The 19,365-nt window shown below is 43.6% G+C and overlaps 1 protein-coding gene across 1 annotated transcript in view; it reads left to right on the top strand.

Moving 5' to 3' along the window:
- LOC144500574 (glycylpeptide N-tetradecanoyltransferase 1) overlaps positions 1-9,153 on the top strand; it is a 56,705-nt gene extending 47,552 nt beyond the window's left edge. Inside the window, exons 8-11 of the mRNA XM_078223713.1 lie at positions 185-355; positions 2,376-2,543; positions 4,877-5,014; positions 8,751-9,153. Of these exons, the coding sequence (XP_078079839.1) occupies positions 185-355; positions 2,376-2,543; positions 4,877-5,014; positions 8,751-8,771 (498 nt within the window). The 3' untranslated portion in view covers positions 8,772-9,153. The remainder of the gene's footprint in view (positions 1-184; positions 356-2,375; positions 2,544-4,876; positions 5,015-8,750) is intronic.
- The last annotated feature ends 10,212 nt before the right edge of the window (positions 9,154-19,365 follow it).

The raw sequence follows: 19,365 nt of genomic DNA, 5'->3' as shown, positions 1-19,365 counted from the left end.
AGAGCTATGGAATTAGTTACCGAAGTGGGCAGTATAACTGAGGTCAGGGCAATTACAAAACCTTTCCAGGCACAGAGAGGGTTTGGGAACACGATGAAATGGTATTGATAACCTTTGCATAAGAAGCAAGTTTTGGGCCTTCTGCCTCATTCTGTACATTCTGATTTTTTTTCTAATATTTCAGACAACAAAAACACCCGGTCTGAGACCAATGGAGCGCAAGGATGTGGGGAGTGTGTGCAGGCTGCTGCGGGAGTACCTAAAGCAGTTCCATCTTACCCCAGCAATGAACGAAGAGGAGGTCGCTCACTGGTTCCTACCTCGGGAAAATATTATAGAGACTTATGTGGTGGAGGCAAGTCTGACTCACTGATTTTTCAGGGGCTATGAAAGTGGTCATTGATACACCTTTAACTCCTGGATCGTGGCTGAGAGATCAGCCAGCAGCTCTGATAGCCCCTGCTGGGATACTCACGTCAATAGGTAGCCAAGGTGCTCACATGCAAAATGACACAGTCCATATAGCAGGCAGTGAACCATAACCCGCTTCCATCACTGTAGAAATCAATCGCAAAGGTGCCACATGTAACCCATTAATGGACCAGACTCAACTGAAGCAAAATACTGCAGGCACTGTAAATAAAAACAGCAAATGCAAGAGATTTCAGCAGGTCTTTCAGCATCTGTTGAGTGAGAAAAACGGTTAACGTTTTGAGCCCATTGTAACTTTCTGTCTGGAGGGAGGAAGGGAGCATTGTTTCTCTGTGCACAGAAGCTGCCAGACCTGCTAAATCTTTCTAGTATTTTCACTTTTTGCCTCAATTGTTCAATACAGTCTTGGCACCTTGTTAATGATTTGTTTCTGTAATCCTCTGCACTTAGAGTTTCTAAAGTTTTGCAAAGTTTTTTTTTGTTCTCTTGGTTCTGAGCACAGTATTGTCCATATCTTTTATTTTCCGGTATGAAAAGTTATAATACCAGTTATGTCACCTGCTGCTCATAGAAGGCAAGCACCGATGGTCAGCAATAAAGGCTGGAGACAGTAGTGTAGGGCACTCCTTCCCTGTGGAACCCACGCCATAGGAGGAAGCAACAGCTCACAAAAACTCAGTTTGCAGGTGCAGCAGGTAATCAAGAAGGCAAATGGAATGTTGGCCTGTATCGCGAGAGGGATGGAGTATAAAAGCAGGGAGGTCATGCTGCAACTGTACAGGGTACTGGTGAGGCCGCACCTAGAGTACTGTGTACAATTTTGGTCCCCTTATTTAAGAAAGGATATATTAGCTTTGGAGGGGTTACAGCAACGGTTCACCAGGTTGATTCCGGAGCTGAGGGGCTTAGCTTATGAGGAGAGATTGAGTAGTCTGGGCCTGTACTCATTGGAGTTTAGAAGGTTGAGGGGAGATCTTATAGAGACATATAAGATAATGAAGGGGCTAGACAGGGTAGAAGCAGCGAGGTTATTTCCACTAACAATGGAAACAAGTACTAGGGGCATAGCCTCAAAATACGGGGGAGCCAATTTAGAACAGAGTTGAGGAGGAACTTCTTCTCCCAGAAGGTAGTGAATCTTTGGAATTCTCTGCCCAATGAAGCAGTAGAGGCTACCTCGTTAAATGTGTTTAAATCACAGATAGATTTTTAACCATTAAGGGTTATGGGGAGCGGGCAGGTAAGTGGAACTGAACCCACTATCAGATCAGCCACGATCTTATTGAATGGCGGAGCAGGCTTGAGGGGCTAGATGGCCTACTCCTGCTCCTATTTCTTATGTTCTTATGTTCTTCAGCTAAAAAGGAGAGAAAATTTGAGAATGGATACTAAGGCTCTGGGACTGACTCTCATTGTGGGGGGGATGATCCAAGTAAATGCCCCCCCCCGCCCACGCCTCCCCCATCCCTGAGCAGTGTGACTGCCAGAGCCCCAGTCCCTGGGGCAGTTTCTCAGATGTGCAAATTGGTTTCCAAATGTTTTGATGTAGTTCCTGTAGTTATTGAAATAGTTCACCTGTGCAATTACTGGGTCAAATGTTATACAGCCTTGTGGCTGGAACCAAGGCACAGAGATGTAGTTTAAAATTGATAGTGACTAACAAAAGGTTGGTCTACCCAGCATGAAATGGCTTTCAGAATGGCTTCTGTTGGCTAGTCCGCATGTTTATTAAGGAAGCTGCAGGTTGTTGATTAGATTCTCGCCTTGTGTAAAGGTGTTGGATAAGCATGTGAAGCGGTCAGTTTGGCTATCTGCCTGTGACTGCCTGATCCTGGTACAGGCTTTCCAGTGAACAGATCATGCTGCAAGCTCCCCAGACTGTTTGGTGGTTCTTTTGTTTAATGTACAAATAACTCGCTGTTCTTCCCATCTTGTTTCTGCAGGGTGCTGATGGAGAATTGACGGACTTCTTCAGTTTTTACACTCTTCCTTCCACCATCATGCATCATCCTGTTCACAAGAGCCTGAAGGCTGCTTATTCTTTTTATAATGTCCACAGCAAGACTCCTCTTGTCGACCTCATGAATGATGGCCTCATCCTTGCAAAGTCGGTATGTGACATCTTTGTTCGCCTGTCAAGCAAAATCAGGAGCTCCCCGGATTGCCCCTCAGTTAATAATACAGTTAGCTTGAGGAGTGAATCAGGACTCCGCGCTGAGTCTAGCAGCCCAATATTTCAATAACCTGGAGCCAGTCAATTTCGTACCGTTTCCCTATGTCTCTTGAGTTGCAATCACAACCTGCCTGACACTGTTTACATGTTCAATCCATTACCTAATGTATAAAATGTTGCTCTCCTTCCCCTGTAACACCCCACCCCCCCACCATCTCCCCTCCCACCCTCCTCCTAGATTTGGCCTGCTCCTCACAAACTGCCCCCCCCCCCCCCCCAACACACCCAATCCTTCCCAAATCCACCATCAGCTGTGGAAATTGTCATAATTCTTCACTGCACTCCATCCTTCCCTTTACTACAGATACCCAAACCATTGCTGACTGCAGTTGACCAGTTAAGAGAACTTTATTTCAATAGGAATCTTTGGTCTGTCAGACAAAGCTCCCTATCCCCACCTGCTGCGTAAAGAAGCAAGCTTGAGATCAGTTTAAAAACCCCATTGCCAAACCTGGAGTTCTCAGCAGCTGTGAAGCAGGACAAGTCCTCTAACCATTTTGGTGATGTCGGGGTGAAAGCGAAGGGTCCTCGAGCCTCCACTTTGGTGTGGAGCAGGTGATCTGAATTAAAAACAGAAAAGGTGGAATTACTCAGCAGGTCCGACAGCATCTGTAGACAGAGAAAGCGAGTTAAGGTTTCAGCTCAGTGACCTTTCGTCACAGCGGTCCGAATGTTTGATCATATCGTTGCCCGAAGTCGAGGGCATGTTGGGGTGAGAGCGTCTTCCCAAAAGCACTGTATCTGAACAGCCAACTAGATTCGGGACTGTTGAACTTAACTGTGCTTTGATGCTCTACTCTCATAGCGGTCCTTATGTAATGCTGCTGTGTATGCCCAGGGTTTGTACAAACAAGCACTGACTGCCCTGTCTTTCAGTGGTGCTGTCTTCAATTGTAGCGACGTTGCAACTGTGCATAGATTGTTCCTTTATGTAGATAGAACATAGAGAACATAGAAAAAATACAGCACAAACAGGCCCTTCAGCCCACAAGTTGCGCCGGTCATGTCCCTACCTACCTAGGCTTATATATAGGCTTACCTATAACCCTCAGTTCTATTAAGTTCCATGTACTCATCCAGAAGTCTCTTAAAAGACCCTATCGAGTTTGCCTCCACCATCACTGATGGCAGCCGATTCCACTCACCCACCACCCTCTGAGTGAAAAACTTACCCCTGACATCTCCTCTGTACCTACTCCCCAGCACCTTTAAACCTGTGTCCTCTCGTAGCAGCCATTTCAGCCCTGGGAAAAAGCCTCCGAGAATCCACCCGATCTATGCCTATCAACATCTTATATACCTCTATCAGGTCACCTCTCATCCTTCGTCTCTCCAAAGAGAAAAGACCCAGCTCCCTCAGCCTATCCTCATAAAGCATGCCAACCAATCCAGGCAACATCCTTGTAAATCTCCTCTGCACCCTTTCAATCATTTCCACATCCCTCCTGTAATGAGGCAACCAGAACTGAGCACAGTACTCCAAGTGGGGTCTGACGAGGGTCTTGTAAAGCTGCATCATTATCTCCCGACTCCTGAACTCAATCCCTTGATTGATGAAGGCCAACACACCATACGCCTTCTTAACCACCTCCTCTACCTGCGAGGCCGATTTAAGAGTCCTATGGACCCGGACCCCAAGGTCCTTCTGATCCTCTACACTGCTAAGAGTCTTACCCTTGATATTATACTCCTTCATCCCATTTGACCTGCCAAAATGGACCACTACACATTTATCCGGGTTAAAGTCCATCTGCCACTTCTCCGCCCAGTCTTGCATCCTATCTATGTCACGCTGCAACTTCTGATGTAATCGATGGAGCTAAAACTGACAAGTGCTCGAGTCTGACATGGAAATGGGTTATGTCAAGCGACTGCCTCATTAGTTTGAGTCCACAGCACCAGGCATCGCAATATCTGGTACAATAGGTGCTGCACTAAGAGTTTAGCTGGTGATTTACTGTGTATCTAACCTATGATGTAGCTGCTCTGGAGGTGATGTTTCTGATGCTGGGTATCTAAACTGAAAAATGTTCTACTCCCAGCAATAACATCTTACTTTGAACAGACAGAAATTATTTGTAAAGCCCTGTGTTAGCAGGATTGAATATTAGTCGTTAAAGGGTTTGAGTGTTGTCTCTGTGTAAATACCACAGGGCAGCTTTGTTCTAAGTCTAATCTTGTTCCATTGATTTTTTTTTTCTCTTTTAACAGAAAGGATTTGATGTTTTCAATGCATTGGATCTCATGGAAAACAAGACCTTTCTAGAAAAACTGAAATTTGGAATTGGAGATGGCAACTTGCAGTATTATCTATACAATTGGAAGTGCCCTAGCATGGCAGCTGAGAAGGTAACTCGGAACAAGCTGTCTGAATGACTTATCTCTCTCTCCTTATAAAAATGAGGAGCCTTCTATTTAAGATTGAGATGAGGAGGAATTTCTCCTCTGGTTGTTAATCTTTGCTCTCAGTGGAAGAGAATTCCAGTGAAGGCTGCATCATTGAATATATCCAAGGCTGAATTTGACAGATTTTTAATGACCGTGGAGTTGAGGGCTATGGGGGCAGGGAAGAAAGCAGAGTTAAGGCCATAAACAGATCAGCCATGATCTTACTGAGTGATAGAGCAAGCCCAGTGAGCCGAATGGCCTACTCTATTTCTTGAGATGTGAGAACATGACTCTCAATTGGGGATGAAGCAGAACATACTGAGTGCGTTATCTGGGACAACTTAACAGCATATGGTAATGTGTTAAGAAAGGGCAGTATTTATAATGACCAGTGCCCTATTCAAGCCTGCTCTGTAGTCTCACTCTTTCCGTTACTTATGCCGGAACTAAATTTATCTAGGCATTGAGTCATGGAGGGCTGAAGTTAGTTGTATGCCAGCATGTGGTGGGGTATCATCATCCTTTCCTTCAGACCGATTTCTTGGTAATTCTTCCTGATGCTGCTTGCAGCTGGCCACCCTTTTCCAATTCATGTTTACAACTTGGCGTGATGCAACTTGAACTTGTAGTACCATTGCTTTCTAATCCAGTAGCACGACTACTATCACATTGCCTCACAACCTGGCCTCGTCCTGCCTTACTTCATGCACATACTCTCCAAGAGGGCAGCACACACCACCACTCCTCTCCCCTACCCTGTTAGGTCCAGAAGTCTCTTCCTTCTTTTCCAAAGATCAACCTTACCTGCCCACATCTGTTAATCTTTTCTCCTCGGGACACAGGATTGTCTGAGATTAAAAACGGAAAATGCTGGATAAATTCAACAGGTCTGGCAGCATCTATGGAGAGAAATAGAGTTAGTATTTCGAGTCCAAATGACCCTCCTACAGAACTCGAGAGGTAGAAATATAATGAATTTTATATCGTTGGAGAGGCAGGTTGAGGAGGTGGGGCAGAATAGAAGGACAGGGATAAAGGAGAGATTGACAAAGGTGTCATGGACATGAGACAAAGTAGGGTGTTAATGGTGTCATTGCTATTAGTGGCAATAATGGTGTCTCAGTCTCATTTAAACTGCCCACTTGAGTGTCTTTACCCAATAATTTCACACCTCGGATTTCCCTTCTGGGTGAAAAGAGTCTCCTCCCTTCCCTCCCTTGTTTTAACTATTGTTCCTTGGGATTTGAACCCTTCGTCAGTGAATCAATTATTGGAATCAACACCCATTCTTTAACATTCTATAATCAAATTGTAAAAGTAAATAATTCTTCTTATGCAGGTTCCCATGCCAATCTTGTAGTGTGAAACTGATCACATCTAATCGACAGTGGTGTTAGCCTTCTGCCTGACATAGCAGTCTAGGCTGCACTTGCTGCAGAGGAAGACAGTAGCTGAGAAGGTGCATGATTCACTGGCCTCTGTTTTCTCTCAACCCTCTTCCCTGCCAGCAAAGCTTTTTATTTTTGTTTTCCTCTGGCGAGACTGTCAGCAACTATCTTCTAGTTGTCAGCATCAATGTTGGCCATCTTCATATCTCACTTGCAGGTGTTGGTGTCCTTGTAGTGGAGGTATGGACACAGGAGATCATGACCCAATGGCCAATTCACCATGTGGGTATACAGCCATCATCCACCTGATGAATGTGGCTCGCCAATGCAGATATTGTTGGCTAGCAATGAATGTATGTTGATGGAATTAGCATACTCAAGGACCACTGAACTGGTGATCTTTTACCCTGCCAAGAGATGCTGAGGATATGTCTGAGACAGCAGAGGTGGAAACTGTTCCATCTTTTCCCCTGGTTACTAACTGTTGTAAGAAGTCTCACAACACCAGGTTAAAGTCCAACAGGTTTATTTGGTAGCAAATACCATAAGCTTTCGGAGCGATGCCCCTTCGTCAGATGGAGTAGTTATCTGTTCTCCACATCTGTACTAACTGTTGTCCATGGTCACTGCTGTTGAGGAATGTTGGGGATTTTAATGTCCAATGACACATTGTTCGTGATTGTAGAATCTCAATATGTGAAACTATCAACAACCTCCAGGGTCATATTGTCAACGCTGGTAAATGGCAGTATGGCAACATCCTGTACCATGGCATTTTTCTTCTTGATGCTGATAGTTAAACTCTTCAGAGGTGAGGGAGACTGTCCATTTGCTGCTGCAGATGTTCCTCAGTGTGGAATGTTAATGTGGCACCATCAGTGGAGAGTTAGTCTCTGATGAGGACTTGGAGTACCTTTGTGTTAGAGTCCCGGTGAGCTAGATTGAACAGTCTTCCATCAGTTCTGGTATGCAGGTAGGTGACCTAAAAGCATATGACAACAGCAAATGGAAGACTATACCAAAGAACGCCAGTAGCAGAAGAGAACCGTGTTTGACCACACTCCAGATCTCAAAAGGATGGGTTCTGATGTTGCATCATCATAGTTGACCTTACTCATGGAAAGAGGAGTTTCCTCCAGCAGTTTCAGTGGGCAGCCAATTTACTCCAGAATGTCTCTCAAAGTCATGTCAATTGTAAATCTGTCAAATCAAGTTAGATGGACAGCAGAATAGTCTTCATGCAGAATGTTGGTATGTATCCCTTGAAGGCTACTGAGTGCTCATGCTGCAGTCAGTTAACTAGACTGAACAGTGTAGAATTGTATATTCTTGGAGAGGACGAGAGGTAAAATAGATTGTATACCTTAAAATTGATTTTCACCTGTAAGGTTGGCACAGTGGTTAGCACTGCCAGGGACCTGGTTCATTTCCAGCCTCGGGTCACTGTCTGTGTGAAGTTTGCACTTTCTCCCCGTGTCTGCGTGGGCTGCTTCTGGGTGCTCCAGTTTCCTCCCACAATCCAAAGATGTGCAGGTTAGGAGGATTGGCCATGCTAAAGTTGCCCCTTAGTGTCCCAAGATTCATAGTTTAGGGGATTAGAGGGGTAAATGTGTGGGGTTATGGGGATAGGCTGGGAGGTGGGCCTGGGTCAGATGCTCTGTCAGGGAGTTGCTGCAGACTGGATGGGCCGAATGGCCTCCTTATGCAATGTAGGGATTCTATGATTTTATGAAGCAAAGGAGCTGGGTAGTGTAAATTATGTTACTAGTCAAAAAGTTTAGATTTTCCTACAGTTACCTCTGAGTTGGAGTTGTTGGTTGTATATCAGACCCCTGGAGTAGTGAATTACTTGTTGAAGGTGCAAATCAAGGCTGAAAGGCCACTGGAAAGAATGAGCCTGCAGTTGGGGTGTTGACTCTGACTTGTGTGACCGACAACTATAACTGGTGAGACAGACTGTTAGAAGAAGCAAGTGTCACACCTGATGAAGGATGTTTACAATAAGGGGCGATAAGATTCACATGGGATTTCTTCCTAACCCCTACTGTAATCTCAGGTAAAGATTGAGAAACACTCTGAAACCATCCTTGAGAAACTGTGTAAACACCTGTTTGGGTTTGTGCTCCTAAGATCAGATGAACCCCAAATTAAATAGATTGAATGGAGCAATGTGTGGTTCTGAGCTAGTCTTTGATATTCACTGTAATAAATGACACTAACCATTACAGATGCCACCTCTCGCCATCGAGCCTCTTCTCCACTGTTCACCTCTCCGTCTAATGGTGACACCTGCTGTTCTCTCTCCACAGGTTGGACTTGTGCTGCAGTAAAGTTGCCATTGTTGGAGCTGGAAAAAGCCACCAATCAGCCATATCAGAAATGTCCTCTGACCTCTGGCCTGACAGCGCTGAATCTAGAAGCTCTCCAGAAGTGGGAGGGAATGGAGCCCATGGAATTCCGAGGGAGTTTACAGATTGTACCATCCCACAGACATTTATACCCTGCCCCACTGTCAAAATCAAGATTATATGCATTATACATGATTTTAATAAATGGATTAGAACCAGTCAAAGTGGAAAAGGCAATGTCAAGAGCGTGCAAAGATTGAAGCCATGTTTTTATCTCTTTGAGCTTTGACCACAAATTCTCTCGTCCAAAAAAAATTACATCGTCTAAAACATGTCTCATTTATTAAAACTCTTAAGAATCCAATTGCTTTACATTTTAAACAGAGTAGATTTCTTCTCAGTGGATGAATGTTCCTATTGTGGAGCCTTTGGGCAAACTCATTCATGGGCACACATTAAGCAGTCTTGAGCAGAATCTCCATTTCAGTGGGTTGTATTTGCTGGGTGTTTCTAGGTTTTAGAATCGCAGGGCTTGAGTGGATGGTGTAAACAGAAACTGCGAACTGTCAGAAGTTCCTCCCTTCACTCAATTTTATATTTTCTGTTCAAAATATGAGAAAGGAGACTTTTTGAAGAGTTGAACATGCCAAGAGTAATGTGCAGCTCTGAGCAAGGTCAAACCTTGTGTTTGTAACCAAGTTTCCTGCCAGAAACTACAAACACACAAATGTTAATGTAAGCCATTGCTGGGGAAACGCGACAATGGATGTAGTGTTTTCACCTGGGGGTGGGGGTTCTCGCTCTTGCACACTTTCTCTTGCACTCCCTTTTTCCTTTGTGTGTAACCCTTACCTTTCAAGCTCTGGCTAACATGATGGCCTTAACTCATTCTCTCTCTCTCTCTCTCTCTCTTGTTTGTTCTTTCATTTGCACACTTACTCTCGTTTCTTTTCACTTGTTTTTCTCCTGTGATAACCAAGATAAGTTTCATGGATTGATGAAAAATTAAATGGCGTTGCATTGAGGTACAGCTTTTAATGCTGTATTCATAAAACTAATGTATGTGTAAAATGCTCTTTATTTAATCCAAAGATTATACATCCCACGTGCTTTTTGTAGGGGCAGGTACTTTTCTAGGTGTGGGCAAGATTCGGTGAACCTTAGAACCTGTCAATGAACCATATTCAGACCTAAAATTACTTGATTACTTTCATGTTTTTTTCAGATTTAAGCAACTTCAATTCTACCAAACCTGAAATAACTTCAGTTCTCAGCAGTTTCCAGTTACTTTGTTTTGAATGTAAACGACCTTCCATTTTGTTTGCTGCAATTTCTTACCATGGCTATAACGTTCTGTAGAGCTCAGGGGCCTTGTTTTGCATAGTTACAGAAGCTACCCTTACATTAAGCATGTGCCATAGATTTGACTGCTGTAAAAGTGAAGGCTCTGCAGTTTACATAACCTAGCTGTAATGTGGTTGCACATAATATTTACAACATTGTAATGTGACTTCTGGGTGCAAGAGTCAGTGAATTTACGTGTCAATCCTGTACAGCAACAGTTTGATATTTGCTTAGCATTACCACTAGAACCTAAACATATTGGATAACATAGATGGTAACCATGTTGCTGGGCCAGTAACCTAGAAGCTTGTGACAAAGGTCATGAATTCCTACCAACAGAAGAATACAATACTGCAGATGCAGTAAATCTGAAAGAAAAACCCAAAATGCAGGAAATACTCACCGGGACTGGTGCTATCTGTGGAGATGGGTTCAGCATTTTCTGTTTTTATTTCATGAGTTCCCACCACATGGAAAGTTTTGTATTTAAAGTCACCATGATTGTTAGAAGCACAACTAGTTCACTAATATCCCTGGGGGAATGAAACTGGCCTTTTCTCTGCTCTGGATTTTGAGTCTGACTCCAGCCCTGTAACAGTGAGGCTGACTTTTACCTGCTCTGTGAAGTGACCCAGCATCTAGTTAAAATCACGGTGGGCACTTTCCAGGGGCTGGGTATTAATGTCAGCCTTGATTATGTTCCCCACATTCCATAAATAAATTAAGAAAATAAAGGTTAGAAACTGGGAATGGCCCCTTTGTCATTCATTGGCTTCACCACCTCATGCCTTTCAATCCTGTCACCATCTGACTGGCTTCTGAACCCATTTACTCTCCTAGTAAATGTACTGCTTTTGAAGTTTTGCCTAACTTCCCATGTTATCTGAACCCATGTTGCTCCAACCCTTTTTAAATTTCATTTGGATCACAGGCTTCCAAAGAGAATAGGTCCAATCATTTAAGTCTCCCTAATCAATCTTCACACTACCTCAACAAATAATTCGTAACCTGGAATATGTCATTAGGCTGAATCAATGTTTTAGAAAGTTTCATCCTAATTGCCTAGCTTTTGGACTGTATGCCCTTAGGTCAGCCTAGGGCACTGTATGTTTTATTAACCATGCTCTCAGTCCCTCTGCCAACTTCAATGAATTGTGTGAGAATACACCCAGATCTGTCTGTCCCTTTAGAATTATACCCCTGATTTTATATCGCATTGCTTTGCTTTCCCTGCAAAAATAAGCACTTTACACTTCTCTGCATTAAACTTCACTCTCCCTATTCTACCAGTGTCTCCTCCTGAAACCTGCTGCTATCATCAGTTCACACTACTTCCATATTTTGTGGCATATGCAAACTTCAGGATTATGTCCTGCATGCACAAGTATAGGTCATGAATACACATCAAGAAAAGCAATGATCCCAGCACTGACCCCTAGGGAACTCCGCTTTAAACCTTCCTCCAGTCCAAAAAAACCAACCATTTCCCATGACTCTGTTTCCTGTCACTCAATCCTATTCATGCTGCCATTGTCATTTTTGGTCTAGGGGCTTTAACTTCGTTGACAAGCCCTGTTACGTGACATTTGATGAAATGCCTTTTAGAAGTCCATGTACACCACATCAACTACATTACCTTCGTCAATATTTCTTGTTACGTCAACAAAAAAAACTCAATGATTTGCCCTCAAAAATCTGTGCTGGCTTTCTTTAGTCAGCCCACATCTCAGTTAATTTTGTCCTGAATTGTTTCCAAAAGCTAACCACTCAATTTAAACTGCTTGGCCTGTAGTTGCCATTTATTTTTGAACGAGGGTGTAACATTTGAAATTAGGGGACGTGATGGTGTAGTGTATTGTCGATGGACTAGTAATCCAGAGACTGGGGAATGCTCTAGGGATCCAGGTTTAAATTCCACCATAGCAGATAGTGAAATTTGAATCCAAATAAAATCTGAAATTGAAAAGACTAATGAAACCATTGGCAATTGTTGTAAAAAACCCATCTGGTCCACTAATATCCTTAGGGAAGGAAATCTGTTATCCTTATCTGGTCTGGTCTACATGCGACTCCAGAGCCACGGTAATGTGGTTGAGCCTTCAAAGATGCCCTCTGAAATGGCCTAGCAAGCTATTCAATTCAAGGACAATTAGGGATAGGCAATAAATGCTGGCCCAGCCAATGAGGCCCACATCCCATGAATGAAGTTCTAAGAAATCTTCAATTCTTTTGCACCACTCTGTTTTTAAGGAAGTTTGAAAGGCTTTTTGAATTTATAGGAGTAAGAGAAAGGATGTGGCCTTGGATGTTGATGCTGTGCATTGCCATAAACTGTCATTGCATACGTGATTACAGCTTTATCTATGGTCAGGATTATGATAATGCCATAGAGTATATTCATGAAGTATACTGGACTGTCTCCTCGAACAATATGTTGTGGGTCCAACCAGGGATAAGGCTATTTTGGATCTGGTAATGAGGCAGGCTTAGTCCACAATCTCAAAGCAAAAGATTCCCCAGGAGACAGTAATCATAACATGTTAGAATTTCATGTTCGACTTGCGAGTGAGAAAGTCGGATCAGAAACAAATGTGCCAAACTTAAATAAGGATAATTACAAAAGAATGAGGGCAGAGTTGGCTGGAGTGGACAGGAAAGGAGTTCAGCAGAAAAGATGGTTGATAAACAATGGCAGACTTTCATGAAAATAGTTCATAACTCACAACAAAGATCCCAGTTAACCAAGGAAGTTAAAGATAGTATTAAATTGAAAGAAAAAACATAGAATGTGGTGAAGATTATTGGTCAGACAGTGGATTGGGAAAGTTTTAAAAACCAACAAAAGATGACCAAAAAAAAGGGAGAAGATAAACTATGAGGATAAACTAGCAAGTAATATAAAATGAACACTAAGTGCTTTAAGTATATAAACAGAGAAAAAGGCCAAAGTGAACATAGGCCCCTTAGAGAATGAGACTGGGGAAATAATAATTGGGAACCAGGAAATGGCAGAGGTCCAAAGATGTGCGGGTTAGGTTGATTGGCCAGGTTAAAAATTGCCCCTTAGAGTCCTGAGATGCGTAGGTTAGAGGGATTAGCGGGTAAATATGTGGGGGTCGGGTCTGGGTGGGATTGTGGTCGGTGCAGACTCGATGGGCCAAATGGCCTCCTCCTGCACTGTAGGGTTTCTATGAGGAGTTAAATAAATACTTTGCATCAGTCTTCTCAGTAATATTCCAGAAATACTAAATAATTAAGGGGGGAGGAAATAAATACAATAGCTATCACTAGAGAAAAAGTCATGATGTGTAGATGCCGGCGTTGGACTGGGGTGGGTACAGTAAGAAGTCTCACATCACCAGGTTAAAGTCCAACAGGTTCATTTGGAATCACGAGCTTTTGGAGCGCTTCTCCTCACCTGATGAAGGAGCAGCGCTCCCAAAGTTTGTGATTCCAAATAAACCTGTTGGACTTTAACCTGGTGTTGTGAGACTTCTTAGAGAAAAAGTACTAGGGAAACTAATGGGGTCAATAAGTCCCCAGGATTTGCTGGGTTGTATCCTCGTATATTAAAGGAAGTAGCTACAGAGATAGTGGATGTGCTGGTAGTGTCTGCCAAGAATCCTTAAATTCTGGAAAGTCCCAGAGGATTGGAAAACTGCCAAGGTAACACCCTTATTCAAAAAGGGAGACGAGAAACTATAGGCCAGTTTGCTTAACATCTGTCAATGGGAAAATGTTAGAATCCATTACAAAGGATATAATAGCAGAGCATTTCGAAATACACAATGTAATCAAGCAGAATCAGCATAGCCTCAGGAAGGGGAAAGCATGCCTGACAAATATATTAGAATCCTTTGAGGTGGTAATGAGCAGGATCGATAAAGGGGAACCAGCAGATGTAATATACTTTGGTTTCCAAAAACATTCAATAAGGTACCATATAAAAGGCTACTTAAGATAAGAGCCCATGATGTTGGGAGTAGTATATTAGCATAGATAGAGGATTGGCTAACTAATAGAAGGTGGAGTTGGGATTAGAGAGGCATTTTCAGGATGGCAACCTGTAACTAGTGGAGTGCCACAGTGATCAGTGTTGGGGCCACAATTATTTACAATATATATTAGTGACTTTGACGTGGAAATGAATGTACTATTGCCAAGTTTGAGGATGTCACAAAAATACGGTGTGGCACAGTGGTTAGCACTGCTGCCTCATAGCTCCAAGGACCCAGGTTTGATTCCCGGCTTGGGTGACTCTATACGGAGTCTGCAAGTTCTCCCAGTGTCTGCGTAGGTTTCCTCCCACAGTCCAAAACATGTGTTGGTTAGGTGCATTGGCCGTGCTAAATTCTCCCTCAGTATACCTGAACAGGCGCCAGAGTATGGCGACTTGGGGATTTTCACAGTAACTTCAGTGCAGGTGTTAATGTAAGCCCGCTTGTGACACTAATAAAATAAATAAATAGGTTGGAAGGTAGGCGGTGATAATGATGCAAAGAGTCTTGAGAGATATAGACTGTGCTTTTGCCCACTGAGATGAGAGATATGGCTGGTGGAATATAACGTAGGAAATTGTTATGTTATGCATTTTGTAGGAGGAATAACAGAGCTGAATATTATTTAAATGGAGAAAGACTGCAGAAAGCTGCAGCACAGAGGGATCTGGGATCCTTGTGCATATATCACAAAAAGCTAGCATGCAAGTTCATCGTGTACTAGTGAGCTTGTGCATGCCGGTGGGAGAGAGACTGCAGCCAGAGTGAGATTCAGCCAGAGTGAGTGTATCGGGAATTTGGAGCTGAGTGGGAATTCGGTGCTGAGGGGAAAGAGGTGCTCACCTGCGGGAGGAGTGGAGAGGCAGACCTGTGAGGGAGACTTGAGGGCAAGTGAGAGGTAGAAAGAAATTGAACCGTGACACCACAGCCAGCAGGTAAGTGACTGGCTGGTGACTGATAAGTAGTTTTTCTTTTTTCTCTTAGCATTGTTGTTCTTGTGAAGTTAAGTTAAGGGTTAAGTCATGGCAGGAGATCCCTGACCCATGTCATGCTCCTCTTGTGCGATGTGGGAATTCAGGGACTCTTCTGGTGTCCCTGGTTCATTCACATGCAGGAAGTGTGACCAGCTGCATCTCCTGTTAGACTGCTTGATGGCCATGGAACTGTAAATGGATTCACTTTGGAGCATCCACGATGCTGAGGAAGTCATGGATAGCATATTCAGTGAGTTGGTCACACCACAGATAAAAATTACTGAGGGAGATAGGGAATGGGTGACCACCAGACAGAGGTAGAATAGGAGGCAGTGCAGTGGTCCCCTGCGGTCACCTCTCTCCAAAATAGATATACTGTTTTGGACCCTGTTGGGGGAGATGGCTCACCAGGGGAAGGTGGCAGCTGCCAAGTCCATGGCACCATGGCTGGCTCTGCTACAAAGGCGGGCAGGAAAAAGAGTGGCAGAGCTATACTGATAGGGAATTCAATTGTAAAGGGAATAGACAGGTGTTTCTGCAGACACAAATGAGACTCCAGGATTGCATGTTGCCTTCCTCGTGCAACGGTCAAGGATGCCTCGGAGCAGCTGTAGAGCATCCTGGAGGGGGAGGGTGAACAGCCAGCTGTCGTGGTGCATATAGACACCAACCATATAGGTAAAAATGGGATGAGGTCCTATAAGCCGAATTCAAGGAGTTCAGAGTTAAATTAAAATGTAGGACCTCCAAGGTAGTAATCTCAGGATTGCTACCAGTGCCATGAGCTAGTCAGAGTAGGAATGTCAGGATAGCTAAGATGAATACGGGACTTGAGAGATGGTGCAAGAGGGAGGAATTCAAATTCCTGGGAGATTGAAACCGGTTCTGGGGGAGGTGGGACCAGTACAAATTGGACAGTCTGCACCTGGGCAGTCCAAGGGGGCAATGTCCGAGGGGGAGTGTTTGCTAGTGCTGTTGGGGAGGGTTTAAACTAATATAGTAGGGGGATGAGAACCGATGCAGGAAATCAGAGGGAAGTAAAGTGGGGGCAGAAACAAAAGGCAGTAAAGGAAAAAGTGGAAGGCACAGAAACTAAAGACAAAATCAAAAAGGGCCACGTTACATCATAATTCTAAGAGGGCAATAAATGCCAAAAAGTCAAGCCTGAAAGCTCTGTGTCTCAGTGCGAAGAGCATTTGTAATAAGGTGGATGAATTAACTGTGCAAACAGTCATCAATGGACATGATGTAATTGGGATCATGGAGGGGAACTCAACATCCAGGGGTATTCAATATTTAGGAAAGATAGATGGAAAGGAAAGGGGGTTGGAGTCATGTTGCTGGTTAAAGAGAGATTAACGCAATGGTAGGGAAGGACATAGGCCTGGACAATGTGAAATTTGTATGGGGGCAGCTGCGGAACACCAAAAGACAAAAAACGCTAGTGGGGGTTGTGTATACAGACTATCAAACAGCAGTAATGAGGTTGGGGATGGCATCAAGCAGAAAATTAGAGATGTGTGCAGTAAGGGTACAGCAGTTATCATGGGTGACTTTAATCTGCATATTGACTGGGCTCACCAAATGGGTAGCAATGTGATGGGGGAGGATTTCCTGGAATGTATAAGGGATGGTTTTCTCGACCAATATGTCGAGGAACCAACTAGAGAGCAGGCCATCCTAGACTGGGATTTGTGTAAAGAGAGAGGATTAATTAGCAACCTTTGGTGCGAGATCCTTTGGGGAAGAATGGCCACAATATGGTAGAATTCTTCATTAAGATGGAGAGTGACACAGTTAAGTCTGAGACTAGGGTCCTGAACTTGAGGAAAGCTAACTTTGATGGTATGAGACGTGCATTGGCTAGGATAAGATGGCAAAGGATACTTTAGGGATTGACAATAGATAGTCAATGGCAGATATTTAAAGAACACATGGATGAACTTCAACAACTGTACATCCCTGACTGGCATAAGAGTAAAACGGGGAAGGTGGTTCATGCATGGCTAACAAGGGAAATCAGGGATAGTGTTAAAGCCAAAGATGAGGCATATATATAAACTGGCCAGAAAAAGCAGTAAACCTGAGGATTGGGAGAAATCTAAAATCCAGCAGAGGAGGACAAGGGGTATAATTTGGAAGGAGAAAATAGAATGCGAGAGTAAGCTTGCAGAAGAGATAAAAACTGATTGCAAAAGCTTCCATAGATATGGTGAAGAGAAAAAGACTGGTGAAGACAAATATCGGTCCCTTAGTTAGCATCAGGTGAATTCATAATGGGCAACATGGAGATGGCAGACCAGCTGAACAAATACTTTGGATCTATCCTCACTCACAAATAACCTTCCAGAAATATTGGGGGACAGAGGGTCGAGTATGAAGGAGAAACTGAAGGAAATCCTTATTAGTCAGGAAATTGTATTGGGGAAATTGCTGGGGTTAAAATCCAACAATTCCCCAGTCCCTGATGCTCTGCATCCCAGAGCAGTCAAGGAAGTGGCCCTAGAAATAGTGGACGCATTGGTGATCATTTTCCAGCATTCTATAGACTCTGGAAGAGTTCCAGTGGATTGGAGGGTAGCTAATGTAACTCCACTTTTTAAAAAAAGGAGTGAAAGAGAAAACGGGGAATTATAAAATCATAGAAACTAGAAGCAGGAATAGGCCATTCGGCCCTTTGACCCTGCTCTGCCACTTATCTTGATCATGGCTGATAATCACATTCAGTATCCTGATCCCCCCTTCCCCCCATATCCTTTGATCCCTTTAGCCCCAAGAACTGTATCTAATTTCTTCTTGAAATCAAGCTACGTTTTGGCCTCAACTACTTTCTGTGGTAGTGAATTCCACACATTCACCACCCTCTGGGAGAAGAAATTTCTCCTCCCCTCAGTTCTAAATGGTTTATTGCTTATCTTCAAACTATGACCCCTAGTTCTGGATTCCCCCAACATTGGAAACATTCTGAATCTATCCTGTCTAACCCTGTTAGAATTTTATAAGTTTCTATGAGATCCCCTCTCACTCATCTAAACTCCAGTGAATATAATCCTAATTGACTTAGTCTCTCCTCATATGACAGAGCTGCCATCCCAGGACTCAGCCTGGTAAACCTTCGCTGTACTCCCTCTGTTGCAAGGACATCCTTCCTCAGATAAGGACATCAAAACTGCACACAATACTCCAGATGTGGCCTCACCAACATCCTACACAATTTCAGCAAAACATCCCTATCCTTATGCCCAAATCCTTTCACTATGAAGGCCAACATTATAAACCAGTGAGCCTGGCATCTGTGGTGGGGAAAATGCTGGAGTCAATTGTTAAGGATGTAATAACTGAGCATTTGGAAAGCGATGATAGGATTGGTCCAAGTCAGCATGGATTCACTAAAAGGAAGTCATGCTTGACAAATCTTCTGGAGTTTTTTGAGGATGTGACCAGTAGAATGAACAAGTGTCAACTAGTGGATGTTGTATATCTGGACTTTCAAAAGGCTTTTGACAAGGTCCCACGCAAGAGATTAGTAAAATTAAAGCTCATGGTATTGGAGGTAACGTATTAACATGGATAGAAAACTGGTTGGCAGACAGGAAGCAGAGAGTGGGAATAAATGGGTCATTTTAAAAGAGTCAGGCAGTGACTAGTGGGGTACTGCAGGGTTCAGTGCTGGGCCCCAGCTGTTCACAATATACAGTAATGATTTGGATGAAGGAATTGAATGCAATATCTCCAAATTTGCAGATGACACTAAGCTGGGTGGCAGTGTGTGCTGTGAGGAGGATGCTAAGATGCTGCAGGGTGACTTTGACAGACTGACTGAGTGGGCAAATACTTGGCAAATGCAATATAATGTGGATAAATTTGAGGTTATCCACTTTGGTGGCAAAAACTGGAAGGAAGATCTGAATGGTGGCAGTTTAGGAAAATGAATCTGAATGGTGGCAGTTTAGGAAAAGGGGAAATGCAATGTGATCTGGGTGTCATGCTGGAACAGTCGTTACAGGTACAGCAGGCAGTGAGGAAAGCTAATGGCATGCTGGGTTTCATAGCAAGAGGATTTGAGTATCGGAGTAAGGATGTCTTGCTGCAGTTATACAGGGCCTTGGTGAGACCACACCTTGAGTATTGTGTGCAGTTTTGGTCTCCTAGTCTGAGGAAGGACATTCTTGTTATTGAGGGAGTCCAGTGAAGGTTCACTAGGCTGATTGCTGGAATGGCGGGACTGACATGTGAAGAGGGACTGGATCGACTGGGCTT

The sequence above is a fragment of the Mustelus asterias genome, chromosome 11, assembly GCF_964213995.1.
Source record: "Mustelus asterias chromosome 11, sMusAst1.hap1.1, whole genome shotgun sequence".
NCBI lineage: Eukaryota > Metazoa > Chordata > Chondrichthyes > Carcharhiniformes > Triakidae > Mustelus > Mustelus asterias.
This window is presented reverse-complemented; position numbering and strand designations above follow the sequence as displayed.